General features: G+C 37.6%; 1 protein-coding gene across 1 annotated transcript in view; it reads right to left on the bottom strand.

The window, feature by feature from the left end:
- Window positions 1-1,131: 1,131 nt before the first annotated feature.
- RAB12 (RAB12, member RAS oncogene family) overlaps window positions 1,132-19,127 on the bottom strand; it is an 82,955-nt gene continuing 64,959 nt past the window's right edge. Inside the window, exons 3-7 of the mRNA XM_042464432.1 lie at window positions 16,467-16,527; window positions 7,233-7,371; window positions 6,588-6,677; window positions 4,879-4,983; window positions 1,132-3,733 (exon numbers count right to left, since the gene is read on the bottom strand). Coding sequence (XP_042320366.1) covers window positions 3,620-3,733; window positions 4,879-4,983; window positions 6,588-6,677; window positions 7,233-7,371; window positions 16,467-16,527 — 509 coding nt within the window. The 3' untranslated portion in view covers window positions 1,132-3,619. The remainder of the gene's footprint in view (window positions 3,734-4,878; window positions 4,984-6,587; window positions 6,678-7,232; window positions 7,372-16,466; window positions 16,528-19,127) is intronic.

The following is a 19,127-nucleotide window of genomic DNA, read 5'->3' on the forward strand; positions in this document are numbered from 1 at the left end:
TTGCCTTTCATCACTCAGAGAAAGAGGTGGTTCCTTTCTTGATAGGAGTTAAAGTACAGTACTTAGAATGACCTGTGGATAAGTTGACTCAGGTTTTAGGGGTCAATTTGTTTTACTAAAATGTCTAAACTTACACATGAGTATATATAGTAATCTTGATAATTCATTAGAAATTCAAACTGAAAAGACAACCTTAATGTTAACGCACTTTAATGGGTGAGAACTAGAAGTAACCAAAACTGAGATCTTATAGTCTAAGCTCTTTCAAAGAAAACTGCCTTGGAAAAAGAGGCACCCTAAAATCACTTGAATCTTCATGTAGAATTGCCGACAACATATAGTAATAATTAATGTAAATTATCCAGTACAGTGTCCATTTTTCTCCATTATTTCTACACTGAAGTGCTACTGCCATTTCATGATATAACCTTTTAAGGCAGGATATACTGGAATGTAACATTTAAAATTTCCCAATATTTATTACACATTTGGCAAAAGTACTCTGCAGATTATGCAAAAACTTGCTACTAAGAGAATACAGCTCTTTCAGAGTTCTGTAGAATTGGTGTCTTCCTCCAACCAGTATGGAGTATGTTTAGTGTATGTTCTAAAGAAAAGGTGGTCTTGTATTTGTACAAATTTAGTCTTAAGCAAAAATGCAGCTATGTCTAATTTCAGACCAGAATAGCACTAAAGTACACTCTCTTCATATGGGAATCATATTTGTTTCGCATTTATCTTCATTTTGTTTCATTTAGAATAAACTGGTTTCTCAAGGTTACAAACATTTATGCATTTACCTCAGAATAAGCCCCACTGAATTCAGTTGCTTATTCCTGGGCAGAATGCACAGAATTGCTCCGCCAGTCAGTAATGATTTACCCTCCCTCATTAGTACAGTAAAAATGGCATTAACATTTCAGTATTTTAAACTGATGATAGGGTGTGTGTTGTAATGGTGTGTTCAAGCTTACAAACCTAGTCCTTCTCTGATAACAAGATACAGAAGACCTAAAGTGACAAAGCTGAAATGCAAAACTCAATGCTCTCTTCCAACAAAGTATCCTGTAAGCTATGTACCATATTACTTTGAAGTTTCAAAGAGGTCTTCTGTATTCTCAGATGGAAAAATACATTTTATTACTGTTTTTATTGCTTTTCCAGTTCCCAGCAAGCACAGGGTCATTGGAGTGGTGTCTGGTAATAGTACGCATACCCTTCGTCACATACGATAGGAAGACAACATGTAGATCAAGAACTAACATCAGCATTTTCTTCTACCCTTGTATTAAAAAAATATTTGATTAAAAAATAACATGGTTTCAAAAGCTAGTACCATCACAGTGTTTTACTACAATACAGATTTTGGAAACAGCTGAGATATGCTCAATGCTTTAAGCCTTTTTTTGAATAACCTAAAATGTGTGCAGGGAGAATAAACGCTTTCATTGGATGTACAAGATGATATAATTTTTGGTAAGATATAAACATTTATCTAGGATTTTTTTCTTACATTTTTATTGAAGAACTAAAGCAAAAACAGATCTTTAAATACAAGAAAATCACCTAAATGTTTGTAAAGTTCAAGCATACTGTTCATAAGTTGCTTTCACTGTTATTGCCACAGCATTATTACAAGTCCTACCGGTGCTACAAAAATGGCAAACTTCATCTAGTCAGTACTATAGAAAGTCACACGATAATCTGTGTGAAGATTGACACTTGTATAGGCACATTGTGGTAGCAGAAATACATTTGAATTGTGCATCTTTTATTAGTTGAAACTGTATGACCTAAAAGAGGTATACCAAGACCAATAGCAACTGTACACTTAAACTGCAACCAATTATTTAACATTTTTAATTCCTCACAGAACCCTGAAGACAAAATGTCAGGAAAGTCAATGGAACACACTGATGGTTGGACTAATTGCTTAGTGCAAAAGACAAGACTTGAGCAGTGAAAAATAAAAGCAATTTGCTTACTCAAAGCCAATGGTTCTAGCTGATAATCCACACATCATCAGTACTTCTGCTAAGACCACTTGGACACTGTAAAAAAGCAAGTCTTAGACAAGTTTGACTTAGACAAGTTTGACAGTCTTTCAATGTTTTGCCAGGAAGCAAATATCACTGGTAGGACTCACAACTGAATAAACATGTTTAGGGTCATGCTGCAAGTCAACAGACCCATTTACACTGCTTTTACTAATTAAAAAGTTAAATATTTTGAATTTTTTCCTCTTTCCATATCTTTAATTTTTTGGCCAACATTTGATATTTGGAATTCTAATAAGAGATGCAGTTTCATTGTCATTCATAAATACAAAATTTTATTGGCACATCCTTAGTTGAAAACGACAATGCTTTTCATTACCACAACATTTAGAACACATTAAGTTATTCAAATACGTAGCTACCAGTTTACCACAGCTAAACTATACAGTGCAGTTTTAATAAAAGATATACCAAAAAGATATGATTCACAAATTCATTCAGACAAAAAAGGAAAAAAATCTTTAGCACAGTATATTTGATGGGAATAAGCTTACCTATTAGAAAAGGTATATGTAACAAAAGTCATCTTCCCAATTTTTTCAGACAAATAAACATATATAGTCTTTACCACAGGAAATGTCTTGTCCTAAAAATGATTTTAAAAGAATTTGTCTAGGACAGCAGCAATGCTTTTCATATTATTTTTAAAAATAAGTTGCAAATATATCTCTGCTTTATACAGAATCTGATTGCTAGCTAATTTAACTTTGTGGAAAACAACTGTGCATCTTGGCAATTTATCCTTTTAGAAACTGCACAGAACGTATCACCTCAGTACACACAAACAAGTGACCCATCATAAAATATAATAAATAATAAAGGAGTGTTGTAAATAACATTTGTTTGTGTGTTTAGGACTCAATTGACTGAACCCTGTCGCTACACTATTCCCATTCATTTCAGTAATGTTCGCATGGAGCCACACAAATAAATTCCATAAAACTGAACGGGTGGCATCAGCATTTAATCTGAACTCTCAGAATGCAATCTTATGCATACTTACATAGAAGGAAGTCCCCTAAGTCTCAAAAACACAACAGGACTCAGTTTGAATAAATATGCATGAGATTGTGCTGTCAATTAATTTAAGATGCTGTAGGAAACATATTCATTTTTTGTGGGAAACAATGCTGCTTAAAAAAGCTTTATACATGTAAGTTTAATTTTTTAAAATTATCTTAAGAAAGCTAGCAAAGCACCATATACTAGAAGAGATCTGGTTTTATATCAAGGACTATTACAACATTTATGTTCAGAATAAGTATGGATTTAATTTCTTACATCCTAGGATTGGGAGTGCTGTATTTCCCAGCCAAATGTACAATATTTATAGTGCTGGGGAAGAGGAGTGAAAAAACACTTGTGGGAAGGCCAATGCTTAACCAGTTACAGCTGAATCCTACCCAGGTTTCCATATTTGCATATTTACAAAGTAGTGTGTAGCTCTGACTCTGAATCAAAGTGCAACAAGGAACTCCACATGATTGTAGTGCAGAGTAGTACAGCTGCTGTCTTCTTTCTTTCCTCCCACTCATAGCTTCTACTCTGGACAAAGCAGCAAGTCAGCAACAACGGACATGAGGTCTTGGAGGAGGCAGTTCTGGTGGAATTTCTGGTTCTGGTTGTAAGGACAGGATACTGTTGGACAATTCATTTCTTATTACATCCAAAGGCATCTTAAAATGAAAGAAAATCCAATGTAAGCCATCTATGCAGAATGCTATGAAATCTCATTCAGTTAAATCCACAGAAATATAAACATGAAGTGCCTTTATAACAGAATAAATTCAAATCTTTGATAGAAAGTCAATGGTAATTGTGAAGTCGAAGGCTTTCAAGGCCGGCATCCATAGTTTTTTGTGAGTTTTTCGGGCTATGTGGCCATGTTCTAGAAGAGTTTATTCCTGACGTTTCGCCAGCATCTGTGGCTGATGTCTTCAGTGAATGAAGATGCCAGTCACAGATGCTGGTGAAACGTCAGGAATAAACTCTTCTAGAACACAGCAGCCACATAGCCCAAAAAGCTGCTATGCTGTTTCTGCCAGTAAACGTTGCCTGAAGCAGCTACCTCCTGCCTAATAGAAGTGATTTTAATTCCTTTTAAACCACAAAGACATACATGCAAAGCTTCACTTTCACACATCACACAGTTAACTTTAAGAATCAGTTATGTTGCCTATCAAATTTTATGAAAATTAAACTTTTTCAGTATTGTAGCCACCATACTTTGATGAATTCATTATTGTAGATAGTATAAAATTTTCATTTTTCATTTACACCTCAGATAAAAAATGCACTGATCAAATTAGAGTAAATATATACTATTACTCCCCCCACCCCACTGAAGCAAATATAAATAATTTAGCAACTACACTGATGCAACATTAAGTACTGTAACTGAAACAAAAAGTGCAGAATGAATATAATCTGAGAAACTGGCTGCAATAGATAGCCCACAAATTACAGTACAGTTGGCCCTCCATACCCATGGATTCAAGTTTTCATGGCTGGAAAATATTAAAATAATATATGAATTCCAAAAAGCAAACCTTGATTTTGCCATCTGATACACAATTTTACAGTGTGTTTAATGGGGCTTGAGCATCCACAGATTTTGGTATCCACGGAAGGTCCTGTAACCCAACCTAGATGTCAAGGGCCCACTGTAACTGAAGAATGAATAAAGAAATTCTACTTGCAACAGAACTCAGTGAACACCATATACAAGTACGTGGGAGTAAGTCCCGCTGAACTCAATGGGCCTTCCTTCTGAGGAGACATGTATAGGATATTGTAAATCTCATTAAACTGCAGAACTTACCTTTTTTAGAATGTCATCAACTAGTTTCAGAAATATTTCATCAACATTAAAATTATCCTTGGCACTAGCTTCACAAAACCGCATCCCAGTTATCTGCTGAGCAAACTGTCAGGGAGAAAAAGAAATATCTTAAGAAGGTTCTGGCCTGTGTTCAATGTGATTGCATTTGGCCAACATTATATTTCCATCCATAGCAATTTAAATCATTTTGTTTATATACCTATTCATTAGGACAAAAGCAAACAGAAGTTGACACTAAATAGATAACCATAAATTCTGTAAATGTCATTTAGTAAATTACTGCCTCAATAACACTGTACTAATATCTCAGACAAGGTTGCCACTCCTGTGTCTTTTAAATGTTTTTGTTGTTTATTTTTCTAAGAATCAGTGATTGATGTTATGGAAGAGGTGTTTGGGTATCTATTTTAAGTTTTATCTTGACTGTCCTTACAAAGTAATATGGCTAAAATAGTGCTAAAGAGTTCCACTTCTGCAAATGTTTCCTTTAAGTATACTAAAGGTGGCTCTCCTATGCCCTTAACACAAGACATTATAATGTGTGGATCTGGATTAAATCTGGATCTGGATTACAATATGGATTAAAAATGCCAGGCCATATGTGCAGGCAGTACAGAATATATTCTTCTTGTTTACTATTGTCTGACTATGCATGCTGAGTCTTCAGCTCTTTATTTGGAGGTTGAATTCCAAATCCTTTGGATAACAATAATAAAATTTTTATTTATATTTTCCCACCTCTCCTTGGCGGATCAAGGTGGGATTACAACCCAATATAAAAATACAGACAGAAAAACCCAACAATAAAATACATAAATAGTTAACAATTAAAAACGAAGGATTAAAAGCGGCAGCATGATGGAAAAACTCCCATCCTAGTCAAGAGATGAAACAGTGTTTCTTATACGAGGTCAGGTGGGTAGGCTTGCCGGAAGAGATCAGTCTTAAGTGCCCTCTTGAAAGCCTCCAAGGAGGTAGTGTGACGGATCTCTTCCAGGAGACTTGTTCCACAATTTTGGAGCGACTGCGGTATACGCTCTTTCGGAAGTAGAAGTTAGTCTGGTCATTCGTTATTAGATTATTACCCTGCTCTGAAGCAGTTAAGGGTATGTGCATGTGCGCACGCGTTCGTATATGAATTACATCATAATAACTATATGTGTACATGTATCTGGTTCTGTATACATGTATCTGCTTTGAAACAAGATATATGCAATGGGTTTTTTATCTAGAGGTTCCGAAAAAGGAGAGGACTTCTCAGACTAACTCTTATATTTTACATCCAGTAGTCCTACATATTTCAATAAAGTCTGCATGGCCTAGGCGCTTGATTTAGGCAACTGCACCAGCCTATTTCAAACTATTTCTGTTTAGCAATGGAAATATTATCATGTATATGTGTATCATTTAAACTAAAATCCCAGTTGGATTTTATAGAAATCCAACTCTCAGAGCTTTGTCACAAGCTGAATGTCAGGGATTAAGAGCTAAAAAGGAGGAAACAATAGAGTTTATATGGAATTCCACACAAATGAGACTATTTTAAAGAAACTTGTCAAATACATGATGTGTGAAAAGTAAGAAGAGGTAGTCCAACATTAACAATAATCAATCAAATGTTAAGCTTCTGTGATCTACCACAAAGATTACTTCTGCCTTTCATCAATGTCATAATTAATTTAACCTACTTTTTCTCCCTGTTGTCGGCTAATCTCTCTGTCCACTTCACAGTCTAATTTATTTCCAACCAGTAATAGCTCTGCATCTTCTGAGGCATACTGGGGGGAAAAATAAACAAAAGTATAAAATGGCTTAGACTTAAAATTTTATATCAACTGGAATGAAATTATACAGCACCTGAATTATTTATAGCCTCGCTTGTTAAACCACATGTACAGGTTATCACAAATTATTATCGTGTTCTGTTCATTTTTTCATTGGTTTAACTTTCTCTCTACTATTACAGCTCTGTGCACCCACTATAACAGATACTGCAAATTAAAGGCAGGACAGAATCTATCCAGTTCAGCATCCATACTAGTCAAAATCTGTGGTAGAAAACATTATGCCCTCCAGATGTTTTAAACTATACTCCCATGTCATCTGGGACTTACAGGCTGTTTCAACTGAAAATATCTGAAGGACACCAGGTTGTCCATCTTCAGTCTTTGTTCCTTCTAAGTATAAAACTATTTAGAAATGTCAAATATTCAAGTCTAAAAAACGGGTGAAAATTCTTTCTAGATTTTACTTTCCAGAGTATGCTGCCACAATAAAGTCTGACATTATAGCTTATTTAAGTATAAAATCAATTTTGAGAAACCGAGACTTACCTTATCAATCATTTTCATCCATTTAGGCAAATCGTCAAACGTTTCCTTCTTTGTAATATCATACACCAATATAATTCCCTTGGCACTTCTGTAGTAAGCTGAGGTAATGCTGTTGAATCTTTCCTGGCCTGCTGTGTCCCTAAGAAGCAGCAGCAGCAAATATTTTTTGAGGCATTTTGCTACTTTCAGCAAAGCATCACAGATCTCTATAGCAAAAAAACCCACATTGAATCTGTACCTGCTTCTACTTTGAAAACTAGATCTGATGCAAAAGTAGATCCCATCATCTGTGTCAAGGACCGTCAGCAGGAGATTATGATGGCAGAACTATAGGCCATTCTTAAGGGTCCAAAACAAAATTCTAGGTTTTTAAGCCTACCAAACAAACACTGTCACCAGTATAAAAGGCTATAACCCAAGCCACCTTAGATCTTTTGGTAGGAAAAAGATTGGATGAATGAATGAATAAAAATAATGCCATGACTGTGCTAACACACTAATACATTTAAAAGATTAAGCACAAGGATATAACACATGAAAAATGCAGATGTTAAGTGAACTCAAAAGAGAAACAGAAGGAGTGATTTCAGTTGGCTATGGCAGCGAATGTAACATCATTTCCATCTGCCATATCGTATGATGCAAGATATTGAAGTGAAAAGAGCAGTTCCATTCACTCATAGCACCAACCCATACACCCCCATGTCATATTTATTTATAATTAATTTCCATCAATTAAAACAGGATATTTATATAATATATTTTATATAGTGAAGTTGGGATTTACACAATGCCTCACTGGGGGAAATACGCACATTTTCCAAGGCTTTAGAATAAAAACAACAAAAACAGAAGTTCCAAATTCCTTTCATTATTTTTTACTTTGAATTGATTAGTTATTAGGGATGGATGCTTAAAATTTCAGATTTATGTAAAAAGTACAGAATGGTTAGTGGTGGACTGAGAGTGGGTTTCCAAGTGTGACTCTGAGCCAGTGACCCTCTCTCAGCCTGATCAATAGGGCTGCTGTAAGATAAAGTGGAGAGAGAGATAATCAGTAACAGCCATGTACTCTGCCAGAAGTTCACTGGGAAAAAGAATAATAATGCAGCTAATAAATAAAAAAAAACTACTTGGGAAAGGATATTTTGCTTATCTACATTAGGAGGGGGAAAACACAAGGCTTTCAGGCTAAAGTATGCTAAAGAGAACCAAAACAACTTTGCACTCCCTTCTGTCAGTAATTTTACCATAGACAATAATAATTGCTCTATATTGACTCACTATATAACTCTGTACTGCATCTGGAGAAATGGGTTTACAGCCATGAAAGATCATGCTAAGATAAAAACTGGATGGTCTTACATTCCTTTCCCCCACTCCTTTTCCCTTCCTCCTTTCTATAGTGACATTGTCATTGTATGTGCTTCAGTAACATAATAATAATAACTTTATTACAGCCATTTGGCCAGCACAAATGCTTCAGTAACATCAAAGAATAGCTGTGGATATAATGAAAGCTCCCGCTTTGTACAAATTTTCTTTATAGTTAGCATACTTCAGGCTCTAAAAAGATATATCTTTTCTCATTCTCTTCCTGAATGTCAGTATAAATGGAACAAAATACAGTCTCCCCTCCTAACTCATGGATCTGGGAGGGGAGATTTCTGCTATTTTCAATGGGGCATGCACCCCGAGTGCGGTATGGGCGCACACACAGGCACACGCCCATTCAAGCCTATGGGGCTTGAGTATGTGTGAGCCTCCATTTTTGCAGAGGGGTCCGGAACAGATCCCCCACGAAAATAGAGGGCCAACTGTACTCTGTGCATATTATCAATGGTTATAGATATTGCCCTTTATGTAGCAAATTGACAATACCAATATCAAGACACCATAACTTTGTATTTTCTCTTTCTAAGAATGGATGAAACTTCAGAACCAGTGCTTGCAAGGTTTAGTTACTGGTTCTTTTGTATGAGTAACCATTTTGCACATCAAAATCACAATCTAAAAAACCATGTTTGTATTCGTCACAAAAGAAAATGAAAAAAGACAGTAATCCATACAGTGTATCACTTCAAAACAACAGCGGTAATCTGAAGTACACTTGTCCCTCCCTTTTCATGGACTTGGGAGTCCGTGGTCTCACTCTTCACAGGAAGGGCAAGCAGGAAGGGATAAAATGGTGGTGTGTGCCTTGGGCACGTGCACCATTATTTTCAATGGAACTCAAATATTTGCAAGTCGCCATTTTTGTGGAAGGGACTCCAGAATGGATCCCCCACGAATTGGGAGGGGATACTGTAATCTCCATTCCTTGCATGTAAACATTCAACATTTTTATGCTGCATATACTAGTCTTCTAGATGACGTTTTCCAACATGTCAGAGGAGTTTATTAGGGAGGCAATTATTAAACATGCAATTCCTATGTGCAGCCCTGGGGGGGTGTTAATACTGTATATTTTTTGAATGTTTGAAGTTCTGTGAGTGAATGGCAAATGTACCAGTTAAAAGCAAACACTGTCCCTTCTTAGCAAAATAATGTATTTTACAGTGAGATCTTGATTTTTCACCATAACACCAGTATTTCCTTTTCTGTCAAACTGGGAACCAGAGCATTACTCAAATGAACTAGCAGGGGAGGAGCATGGGTTTACGCGTGGAGGACAAATAGATAAAGCACCCTTAGATAAAGTTCCCTTTCCCAATAGTTCTTGCTCTCCAGAATGGCTGGGAAAAGCTTTCTGCAGCCTCAGGAAAATAATGAAAATGGATATGAATGCCTAGAACAAGAGATTTGGTTCCTTTAAGGATAGTCACCTCGACTGCTTTATCACACTAGGGGGCAAACAGGATTTAAACAAGAATTAAACAAGAGTTAAATCGGAAATGCCTGATGTTTATCACACATTTTCTTGTTTAACTCTCCTTTAACTCTCGTTTAAATCCTGTTTGCCCCCTAGTGTGATAAAGCAGTAAGTTGGTACTATCCACCAAAAAAACCTGAACTAGATGGTTTTAGACACTTTTCCTTGCTCATGGATGAATGCAAATTACTGAGAGTTATAAAGACCTGGGCTTTCTCTTCCCCATCACTCCAAGTACACAGTTAGAAACAAACTGTACAACAATCTGTAACACATCCAGACTGGCAGAGGTTTAATGTAGTAATAACAATTAACAATTATGATCATAATATATATGGGGAGGGGGTGCTGAAAAGTTCTCGTCTTGACCTACTTTCCAAAACCCGAGGGTAATTTTGTCTCTGTAGCTTGAAAGAGTGTTTTTTGCCTTGTAAATTGCCAATCTGCAGGATCATAGTTCTAATTTCTGATTTTTCCCCTCAGATCATTGCTAGAAACATATCAACAAAAAGTGTGGAATTTTCAAGTGCTGAATACCAGGCCATCATGAAGTTCCTGCAGAAGAAAACTCCAAAGGAAATCCATGAGTGTATGATGCAAACATTGAGTGACAAGTACCCATCTGTGGAGAAGTGGCATGCCAACTTTAAGCGTGGAGATTTTGTGACTGAAGTTGCAGCAAGGTCTAGGACGCCTTCAAGTGTCAACTCCTGAAATTGTTGAGCATGTTAATCACCTATTTTGGCAGATCGCGGATCTTAGCCAAAACAATTGACGAGACACTAGAGATATCCCAAGCATTGGATTTATAACTCACGAGCAGCTGGCTATGCAGAAACTGTCAGCCAAGTGGATGCCAAAATGTTTGAATGCCGTACAGAGATGAAATTGTGTGGATACCTTCAAGTTAATTTTGCAATATTAGAGGAATCTAGTGATTTTTTAAAAAAACTACCTGTCACTGTTGATGAAACACAGCTACATCATTATCATCTGGAAATGAAACAACAGTCCTTGCAGTGGAAGCACTTGGGTTTCTCCATGGTTGAAGAAATTCAAGACTCAAAAGTCAGCAAGAAAAGTCATGGCCACAGTTTTTTGGGATAAGGTATTTTGACACCTGGCTACCTTCAGGAGGGCCAAACAGTTCATGTAGAATACTAATAACTTGCTGTGCTGATTAAAGGAGACAAGAAAGACAAACAGCAAGAGAAGCTGGGGAAAGGTGTTCTATTTTTGCAAGACAAAGCACCTGCTCACAGGGCTGGCAAGACTGGATGTTTCAAATAATTTGGGATTTGGATGCACCCTGCTCACCAGATCATGTTCCATCTGGCTATTTCCTGTTTACAAGTCTAAAAAAAAGGATTGAAAGGAAGGAAATTTTCAAATGATTCAGAAGTGATAGCAGCAACAGAGCAGTGTTTCAGTGACCAGACATCACAATTCTTTTTGGAAGGGTCAAACAAACGTGGGAAACAATGTGCCAAGAGTGTTGAATTTTGGGATGAATATGTGGAATAGCATATAGGTCATTCTCTTCTTGGTTGGGCCAAGAACTTTTCAGCACCCCATCATACAATTATTTCCTTTCAATCTAGATATATACCACAATTGTGCTACACTGTTCCCTCTGTCCCTCCCTTCCACCCTCCCATCCCAAAATCTTAAATTAATAAACCTAATTCCTTCAAAATAGTCAATAGTCAACTAGTTATCTTGTAACTAATGATTATCTTCCAAATGGTTACATGTTGTCTGTATAGTAATCTCAATCTATAATAATTGTTCTTCCAAAAGAGCGTTTGATCCAAAGGTTGTTTATGTCCAGAATTAACAAGTTGTTTGCACAATAAATGGCTTTCAAGTAATTTTGAAACCAATCTTCTTTTATTTCTCCTCTTCCTACTCCTTCTTTGCATGTTAATTTTTCTGAAAGTGCTATAGCACATAATCTGTTTAGCCACTTTTGTACTGAGAGGTTTCCTAATGTTTTCCCTGCTTTCACAATTTCTAATCTTGCGGCACTTAACGTAAGTGCTACATGAACCTTATATGACAGATTTTCATTAAGACTTTCAGATATGGAAATGATTAATAATGTGCCTCTAAAATACTTTTTTGACCTAACATTTGGCTTATCCATTCTAATACATCATTTTGCTATGTATATAGCAAACAATGTGGGGAGGGGGTTAGGGACTGTTGTATATAGGAAGTAGGGTTTAAATCCTCTTTTCTAATTTCAAGGAAACACCATGAAGCTACTACAGTGGGCCCTTCCCTTACGCAGGGAATCCAATCCTGAACCTCCCACCCCCCCATGTAAGGGAAATACTGCAAATGCTCGAGCCCCATTGAAAACTATGGGGCTCGTGCACGCGGTGCATGTGCCATTGCCACTACCATCATGCGGCTTTTTCAGCATAACTGAAAGCCGCATATGGCATGCCTACATATGATGCGGGCATGCTGTACTCTGACAGAGGGAAGCTGCCACTGGTACCAAGATCAGCTTTCCTCCTGAAGAGAAGAGCAGTGTATGTGAACTGATTTTTGGCATGGGAGAAAAGGATTAAAGCTGCCTTTCAATGACCATTTCAGTCTAGATTACCCTTCTCCAGCAACAGAAACTGTTTGAGAAACTGCAGTGGAAAATGTAGGGCATTAGTGCTTCACTGCACATGCAGTATTCTACATACATTGCTTTGAATGCTAATTCCTTCAAAAGAAGTCAGTGCCTAAGAACAGCAGCATCTCTGATCAATCAGCTTCAGTTTAGGAGTCAGGAGTTAGGGAGAATTCTTAAGCAGAGGATACATTGTGTCTGACACATGGCCACAGAAAAAGATCAAGGCTATTTTGTAAATATGTTTCGGAAATATTTTGTTACATTATGCATATGATACGTCAGACATTATTTTCTACTCAGGGCACGGAGAAGCAACAGAGAACCATTTACTCTCTTCTCTTCAGAAATAAAAAAAATTAGTCAGGGACTTAGAATTACAAGTGTTTTAAAAAGAAATGTAGTTTCACTTATCATTTCCAACATTGCTGGTGATCATTTTATATTTAGCCATTGCACTGTCAAGCTCCTGAATACCGCAATGAAAACTAGGGCCCCAAAAGCTGAATAAAAAGCCATATTACATAAAAGTTACTTCTGTACTCAACCTGTAATACCACAGACATTTCCATTACTGTACATAGAGTTAAACAGAATAGTCTACCAGCTTGCTTCAATACTGTTTTGGCTCTTATAGCATTCTGTTCTTACAGCTGTACCAATGACAAGTATTACTGTTCTATCAATATTATTGCTGAAGATGAATCATGTACTTGTTCATATTAAAAAAACAAACAAACTGGCAACTAGGTTTTTTTGGCCAGGATTCAACAGGTGACATTTCTTGATGAAAGTGTTTTTACGAGTATAACTAAGGGTGCATGTGACCCCCCCTTCTTACTGCAACCCTCCATGCCCTCCCCCCAAAAACCATTATAAACAGCTGGGAAATGCTCTAATGCAGGATTTTAGGCAATAATGAGTACTGCATGGGAAAGGGGCAGAAAACTCTACAGTATTAATGCAGCAGTGCCTGCATCACAATTGCTTTAGACCTTACTTGAAACTTTGTCTAGATTAGAAAAACGTTTTTTGTTCTCCATTAAACACTGTTCACACCTGGGAGCGGGAAAAAGGTCATCACTGCATTTAGACTCTTCTAATGAAAATGAAAAGCATGCATACAGGATACAGGATACAAAAAAGGAAAATGTGAACAGAAATACTATCATTTCAAATGTAAACATCAGTTCTTCTTGAGACTCATTTCACACACTCACAAAATTAACTCTGAAATAAGTCTGGAAAGATTAGATATGAAATGAATGTCTCACCAAGCACTTTTAATGAGGCTGAGCTATGTAGACATGCTTAACATGCAGACACTTAATCTCTAGGCATTGGTATTTTGCAAGACGCTCAGAACAACAAAAAAGGAAACACAAAGGAAAGTCAATGATTTAAAGCTCCTGTAAGATAGATGTAAGTCCACTTCCAATGTATTTTTCCCCCTACATGGATAGTACAGGCAGCAAAATATACCTGTATCTGTTTATTCATCTATGATATACCTGTACTTTTCACACAAATACCTAAACAAATCCTATCAGGTGGGAAAATACTGTTTAAAGTGGCAGCCATATTCAAAACTTGTGAGGGTTTCCCAAACACTATAGAGGAAAATACAACTGTTTTTCCTCTCAAACAATTTTTGCCTAGATATTCAAAAACTGAAACAACTTGGAAAGTGTTCAAGATGTAGAACTGCCAGGTTTGTTTTTATAGCAACTAAAATCTTTTGTCAAACTGGCAGCAGAGATTCCATTACCGTCACTGCATACTGTTGCCAGCTGAAGGCAATTCCTTAAAAAGCTAAGCAATGCTAATAGCTGATTTAAAGATTTCTATGTGGGCAAAGATGCATCTGTTTACAGTGCTGAGATTAAACAATAGCAAAATAAAATAAATATTAAGCGTAATATTTAGGGAAGTGATGTTTGCTACATGTGTATCATGTGGAACCCTCTTGTCTACTAATTCTATAATACAGTAATAGCAGAAGATTCACATGTGCATCTGCTGTATATGCCATTCTAACTCTTTCACTGAAATGATTAAAGCAACCTTTGCACAAAGAGCTGTGTGTGCACACAGCAGAGTATATGGGAAACTACTGACTGGGGATCGTACATTTAATAAATTTGTATACATATTTAAATTGTAGGAAACTCCTACTTTCTTTTCATAGAGTAACATTTTCACTGAAATTAGCCACAATATTCAGTGAGATGATATACCAGTTATAGAGGACGAGCAAATTTAAGAGAGTCTTCCTATCAGGTACTCAGTTATGTATGCTGAGCACCTGCTGAAATCAGTCAAATGAACTGGCTTACTGCAGTGCTGCACTTATTTAAAAATGTGAACAAGCAGTCTAGAAGAGTCAAAATAAAAGTTAATTTGATACTCATATATTGGCACATTGAAAATCTACATTACCTCATATCAGCTTCAGTAGGCCCTGGCTAACCATCATGATGGCTCAAATACCAACTCTGAGGCCATATGAATCCAGATGGGGACACAGATGAGGAATGAAGTCATGCCAGTAACTTTCAAGTATTAGGTAACGGATGATACGAAAGATGCAACAGCAATTAACTCAGATGGAAGGAAGCAAGACAAACACATGGTGCGACAAACAGAGTTGATGGTGACCTGCCAAGAGGAGTTAGTAAACTGAATTCACTACATCTATGCAAAAGTTAAACATTACCAGATTATGCCAGTGGCATGGTTCAAACAACCACTGAAGTTTCTTTTTTGTCACCTCTACTGGCTGTTAGCATATCTAGCAGTTATCCCTAATGCCAAGTAAACATGAAGTACTAGTAATGCACTAGGATAAAGCCACCAGCTAATTTACAGGATTAGGTTTCTGCAAGCATAGCTGGTTTATTCTCTCCCAACAGCAATTTGCACCACACTACCATGCCTCTTTTTACGACATAATAGAGGGATTCTTAACCAGGGGGCCTGTTGATAGGCTTTAACGCATCCAGGAATCAGGCACAATATTTACGTTGTTCCTGGGTGGTTTGTTTGTTTTTTGAAACCGACTTTGTGGAAAAAAAATCCTGATTTCAAATTATGTTACCAAGGCACTGTTTTACTCCTACCAATAGTAGGGCAGCATGGCACATTGTCGGGTATAAAACAACACATAGCCTTATTGATTTGATGACAAAGGAAATGATGCTATATGAATTTAGCTTGAAATCCTGCTCCCAAACTTGGCCACTTTGACAAGATACGATAGCGTCTTTCCCCCTGTTGTCATTTTGAGAGTGACTGTAGACCTTCTCAAAATGGTGACAGGAAGTGTAAGTGCATCTTTTCCTATCACCATTTTGAGACTGAATGCAGAAGAAAATGGAAATAGTTGGAGGAAGTATTGGGTTCTGGGATGCTTATGGGATGGGGCTAGTTGCATACGTTTTCATGTGTGGGGGCTTTCTCAGCAATTTTTAGGCAAACGCTGCCTTAAAATTGCACATGTTTTTATCTGAAGAGCAAAGATAAGGCCCTTTAAACAAAAGCCCAGGCTACTGCTACATTACAAATTTGCTACCTATTCCTAAGGCTGTGTGAGGGAGAGGAAAAGCAGCAGCAGGTGGATTAAAAGTTAAATCAGCTTACATCAGTTAATCATATTAGACAAGCATACTGAAACCATGCTAGAACAAAAAATAATGCATAACCAGCATTCTGCTAGTTGCATTTTTTTACTTACCAAATCTGTAATCTAATTTTCTTTCCTCTTAGCTCTACTGTTTTGATTTTAAAATCAACACCTATAAACAAAATACAGTAAACAAAAGAGGAAGAATAAGTGCCAAAATCAATACAGGTATGCTTTAATTTTGTACCTGTTCATGTATAAACAGCCTAAATAGGGGACTTGTATTTCGACAAGTGCAAAGGCTTGACATTTATGATTTAACTCAAACAAGTTGTCCCAAGTGCTTTTATTAGTACATATGAAAAACTATCATGTATCTTCTTTTTAGGCCCACATTAGTTCTAGCATCTTCTTGCTCCATCTGCCTCTGTTCTGCTATATTAGCTGGATGGAAAGCTCAATCTATAATAGTCAAGCTTGCCTAATTTTGATACATTTTAGTGTGCCTCAAGTCGTGTTCATCCAAACACCTGACTTCCTCTTGTGATATATGGACTATGCTTGCTCTGCAGCTGTAAAAGTGATACTCAGCAGAGATAGCTCTAACAAAGGTGTGGACAACTGCCAGGAATTGAAGCAATAAATTGGAGTTGGAGGACTCTGGAGGACTGCACCACTCTACAGTACCCCCATCCCTGTCATGGCACTTTCTTGTATGTCTTCAAGTTGTTTCTGACTTATGGCAGCCCTATGGTGAACTTATCATGGGGGTTTCTGGCAAAATTTGTTCAGACGGGGTTCTGTGCCTTCCTCTGAGGCTGAGAGAGTGTGACTTGCCCAAGGTCACCCAGTGGGTTTCTGTGATGCAGAGGGCAATTGAACCCTGCTCTCCAGAGTCCTAGGTCCAAAACACACTGTAGAAATTATCCAGTTTTTGCTTTAACTGCCCTAGCTCAATACTAGGGAATCCTGGGAACTACAGTGCTCTCTGACAGAAAAGGCTAAATATTGCACAAAACTACAGTTCCCAGAATTCCCAAGCATTGAGCCAGGGTAGGTAAAGTGGTCTCAAAATGGATGATTTCTGCAGTGTGTTTTGGACTCTAGTCCAACACTCAAACCACTGCATTGCTTTGTCTTCAGATTTAAAAGAGAATTTTAAAAATTAATTCAAAATGTTCCAGACACACACAGATATGCAAACACACAGCTGTTTGAGGCTCACAAGAGGCTTATTTAACAAGGGAGTCATCTGGAAAATAACTTCTGGTTTACAAAATGATTCACAATATTTTTTATGTTCTAATCTGTGCAGGATGCTAATAGCACATGTTTCAATTTTTCTAAGTCTTTTTCTTATTTCTCATGGCTTCACAACTCCCAGCAATTTTACATCTCTATTCTTCTACCGTAAGTAAAATACAAACCATATACATTAATCTTAAATCTTCTAATTATTCACTACATTTCTCAATCTAGTACAAAATGCAGATGGATATGCAAGTTAACCATCTTGGACAAGAAAAATCCTGCCTTTTAGTGTCCACAAGTGTCAACGATCTGTTTATGAAAAGCATTTTACATGTCTGGGAGCCATCTTTTGATTAGCCTGATTTAAACAGATCAGGGGAATTCACCCATAACTCCTTTATCATATATGTATGTATCACAAACCCAGATGCCTTTTCAGATTCTTCTCCTGTTCCCTTATCTGTTGGAGTTCCCCAGGGCTCTGTTCTGGGTCCCCTTCTGTTTTCTCTCTACACACTGTCCTTAGGAAAACTCATTAGCTCTTTTGGCTTCTCCTAACATCTGTATGCCGATGACACTCAGTTGTATCTTTCCACCCCTGACCTTTCTCCAAGGCTTGAACAGCAAGTTTCGTCTTGTCTCACAGCTGTCTCGCAGTGGATGCGCCATCGGCGTTTGAAACTCAACATGTCCAAGACAGAGCTTCTTGTCTTTCCTCCTAAGCCCACCCTTCAACTCTCCTTTTCTGTCTCTGTGGACAATATTTCTATTCAACCAGTCCAGCAAGCCCGCAGTCTTGGTTTTATCTTTGACTCTTCTCTGTCGTGTATCCCTCAGATCCAGACCACAGCCAAGGCTTGTAGATTCTTTTTGTACAATATTGCCAAAATCCGACCATATCTAGTGATCTCACGACTTGATTACTGTAACGTCCTCCTGGCTGGGCTTCCTCTTTCTCACCTCCGTCCTTTAATCTCTGTTCAGCATTCAGCTGCCCGCATTATCACTTCCACCCACCGCTCTGACCACATCTCTCCTGTGTTGGCATCCCTTCACTGGCTCCCCCTCCCTTTCCGCATTCAGTATAAGCTCCTGCTGTCGACATTTAAAGCCCTCCATGGACTGGCCCCTCCTTACTTATCAGACCTTCTTTCTTCTCACCTTCCCACTCGGGCCCTCCGTTCTGGTAGTCAAGGCCTGCTGTCACAGCCCAGGATTTCCTCTGCCCCATCCTGGATTCGCCCCTTTTCACTCACTGCCCCTCACTCCTGGAACCTTCTTCCCCCACAAACAAGAGCCATCACTTCCTTAACCAGCTTCAAAACGGAGCTGAAGACCATCCTGTTCAGAGAAGCGTTCCCAGGCATTGCATAATTGTCACTTGCTATTTGATGTTCTTTTGTTGTCTGTTTTACTGAATCACTTCCTGTATTGCTATGTATTTTATATGTATTATCCTACTAGAGAGGCCCCCTCCCCACCATCTTTCCCTTCTCCTTTTGTGTCGTGTCTTTTTAGATT

Source organism: Sceloporus undulatus, chromosome 4, assembly GCF_019175285.1.
Source record: "Sceloporus undulatus isolate JIND9_A2432 ecotype Alabama chromosome 4, SceUnd_v1.1, whole genome shotgun sequence".
Lineage (NCBI taxonomy): Eukaryota > Metazoa > Chordata > Lepidosauria > Squamata > Phrynosomatidae > Sceloporus > Sceloporus undulatus.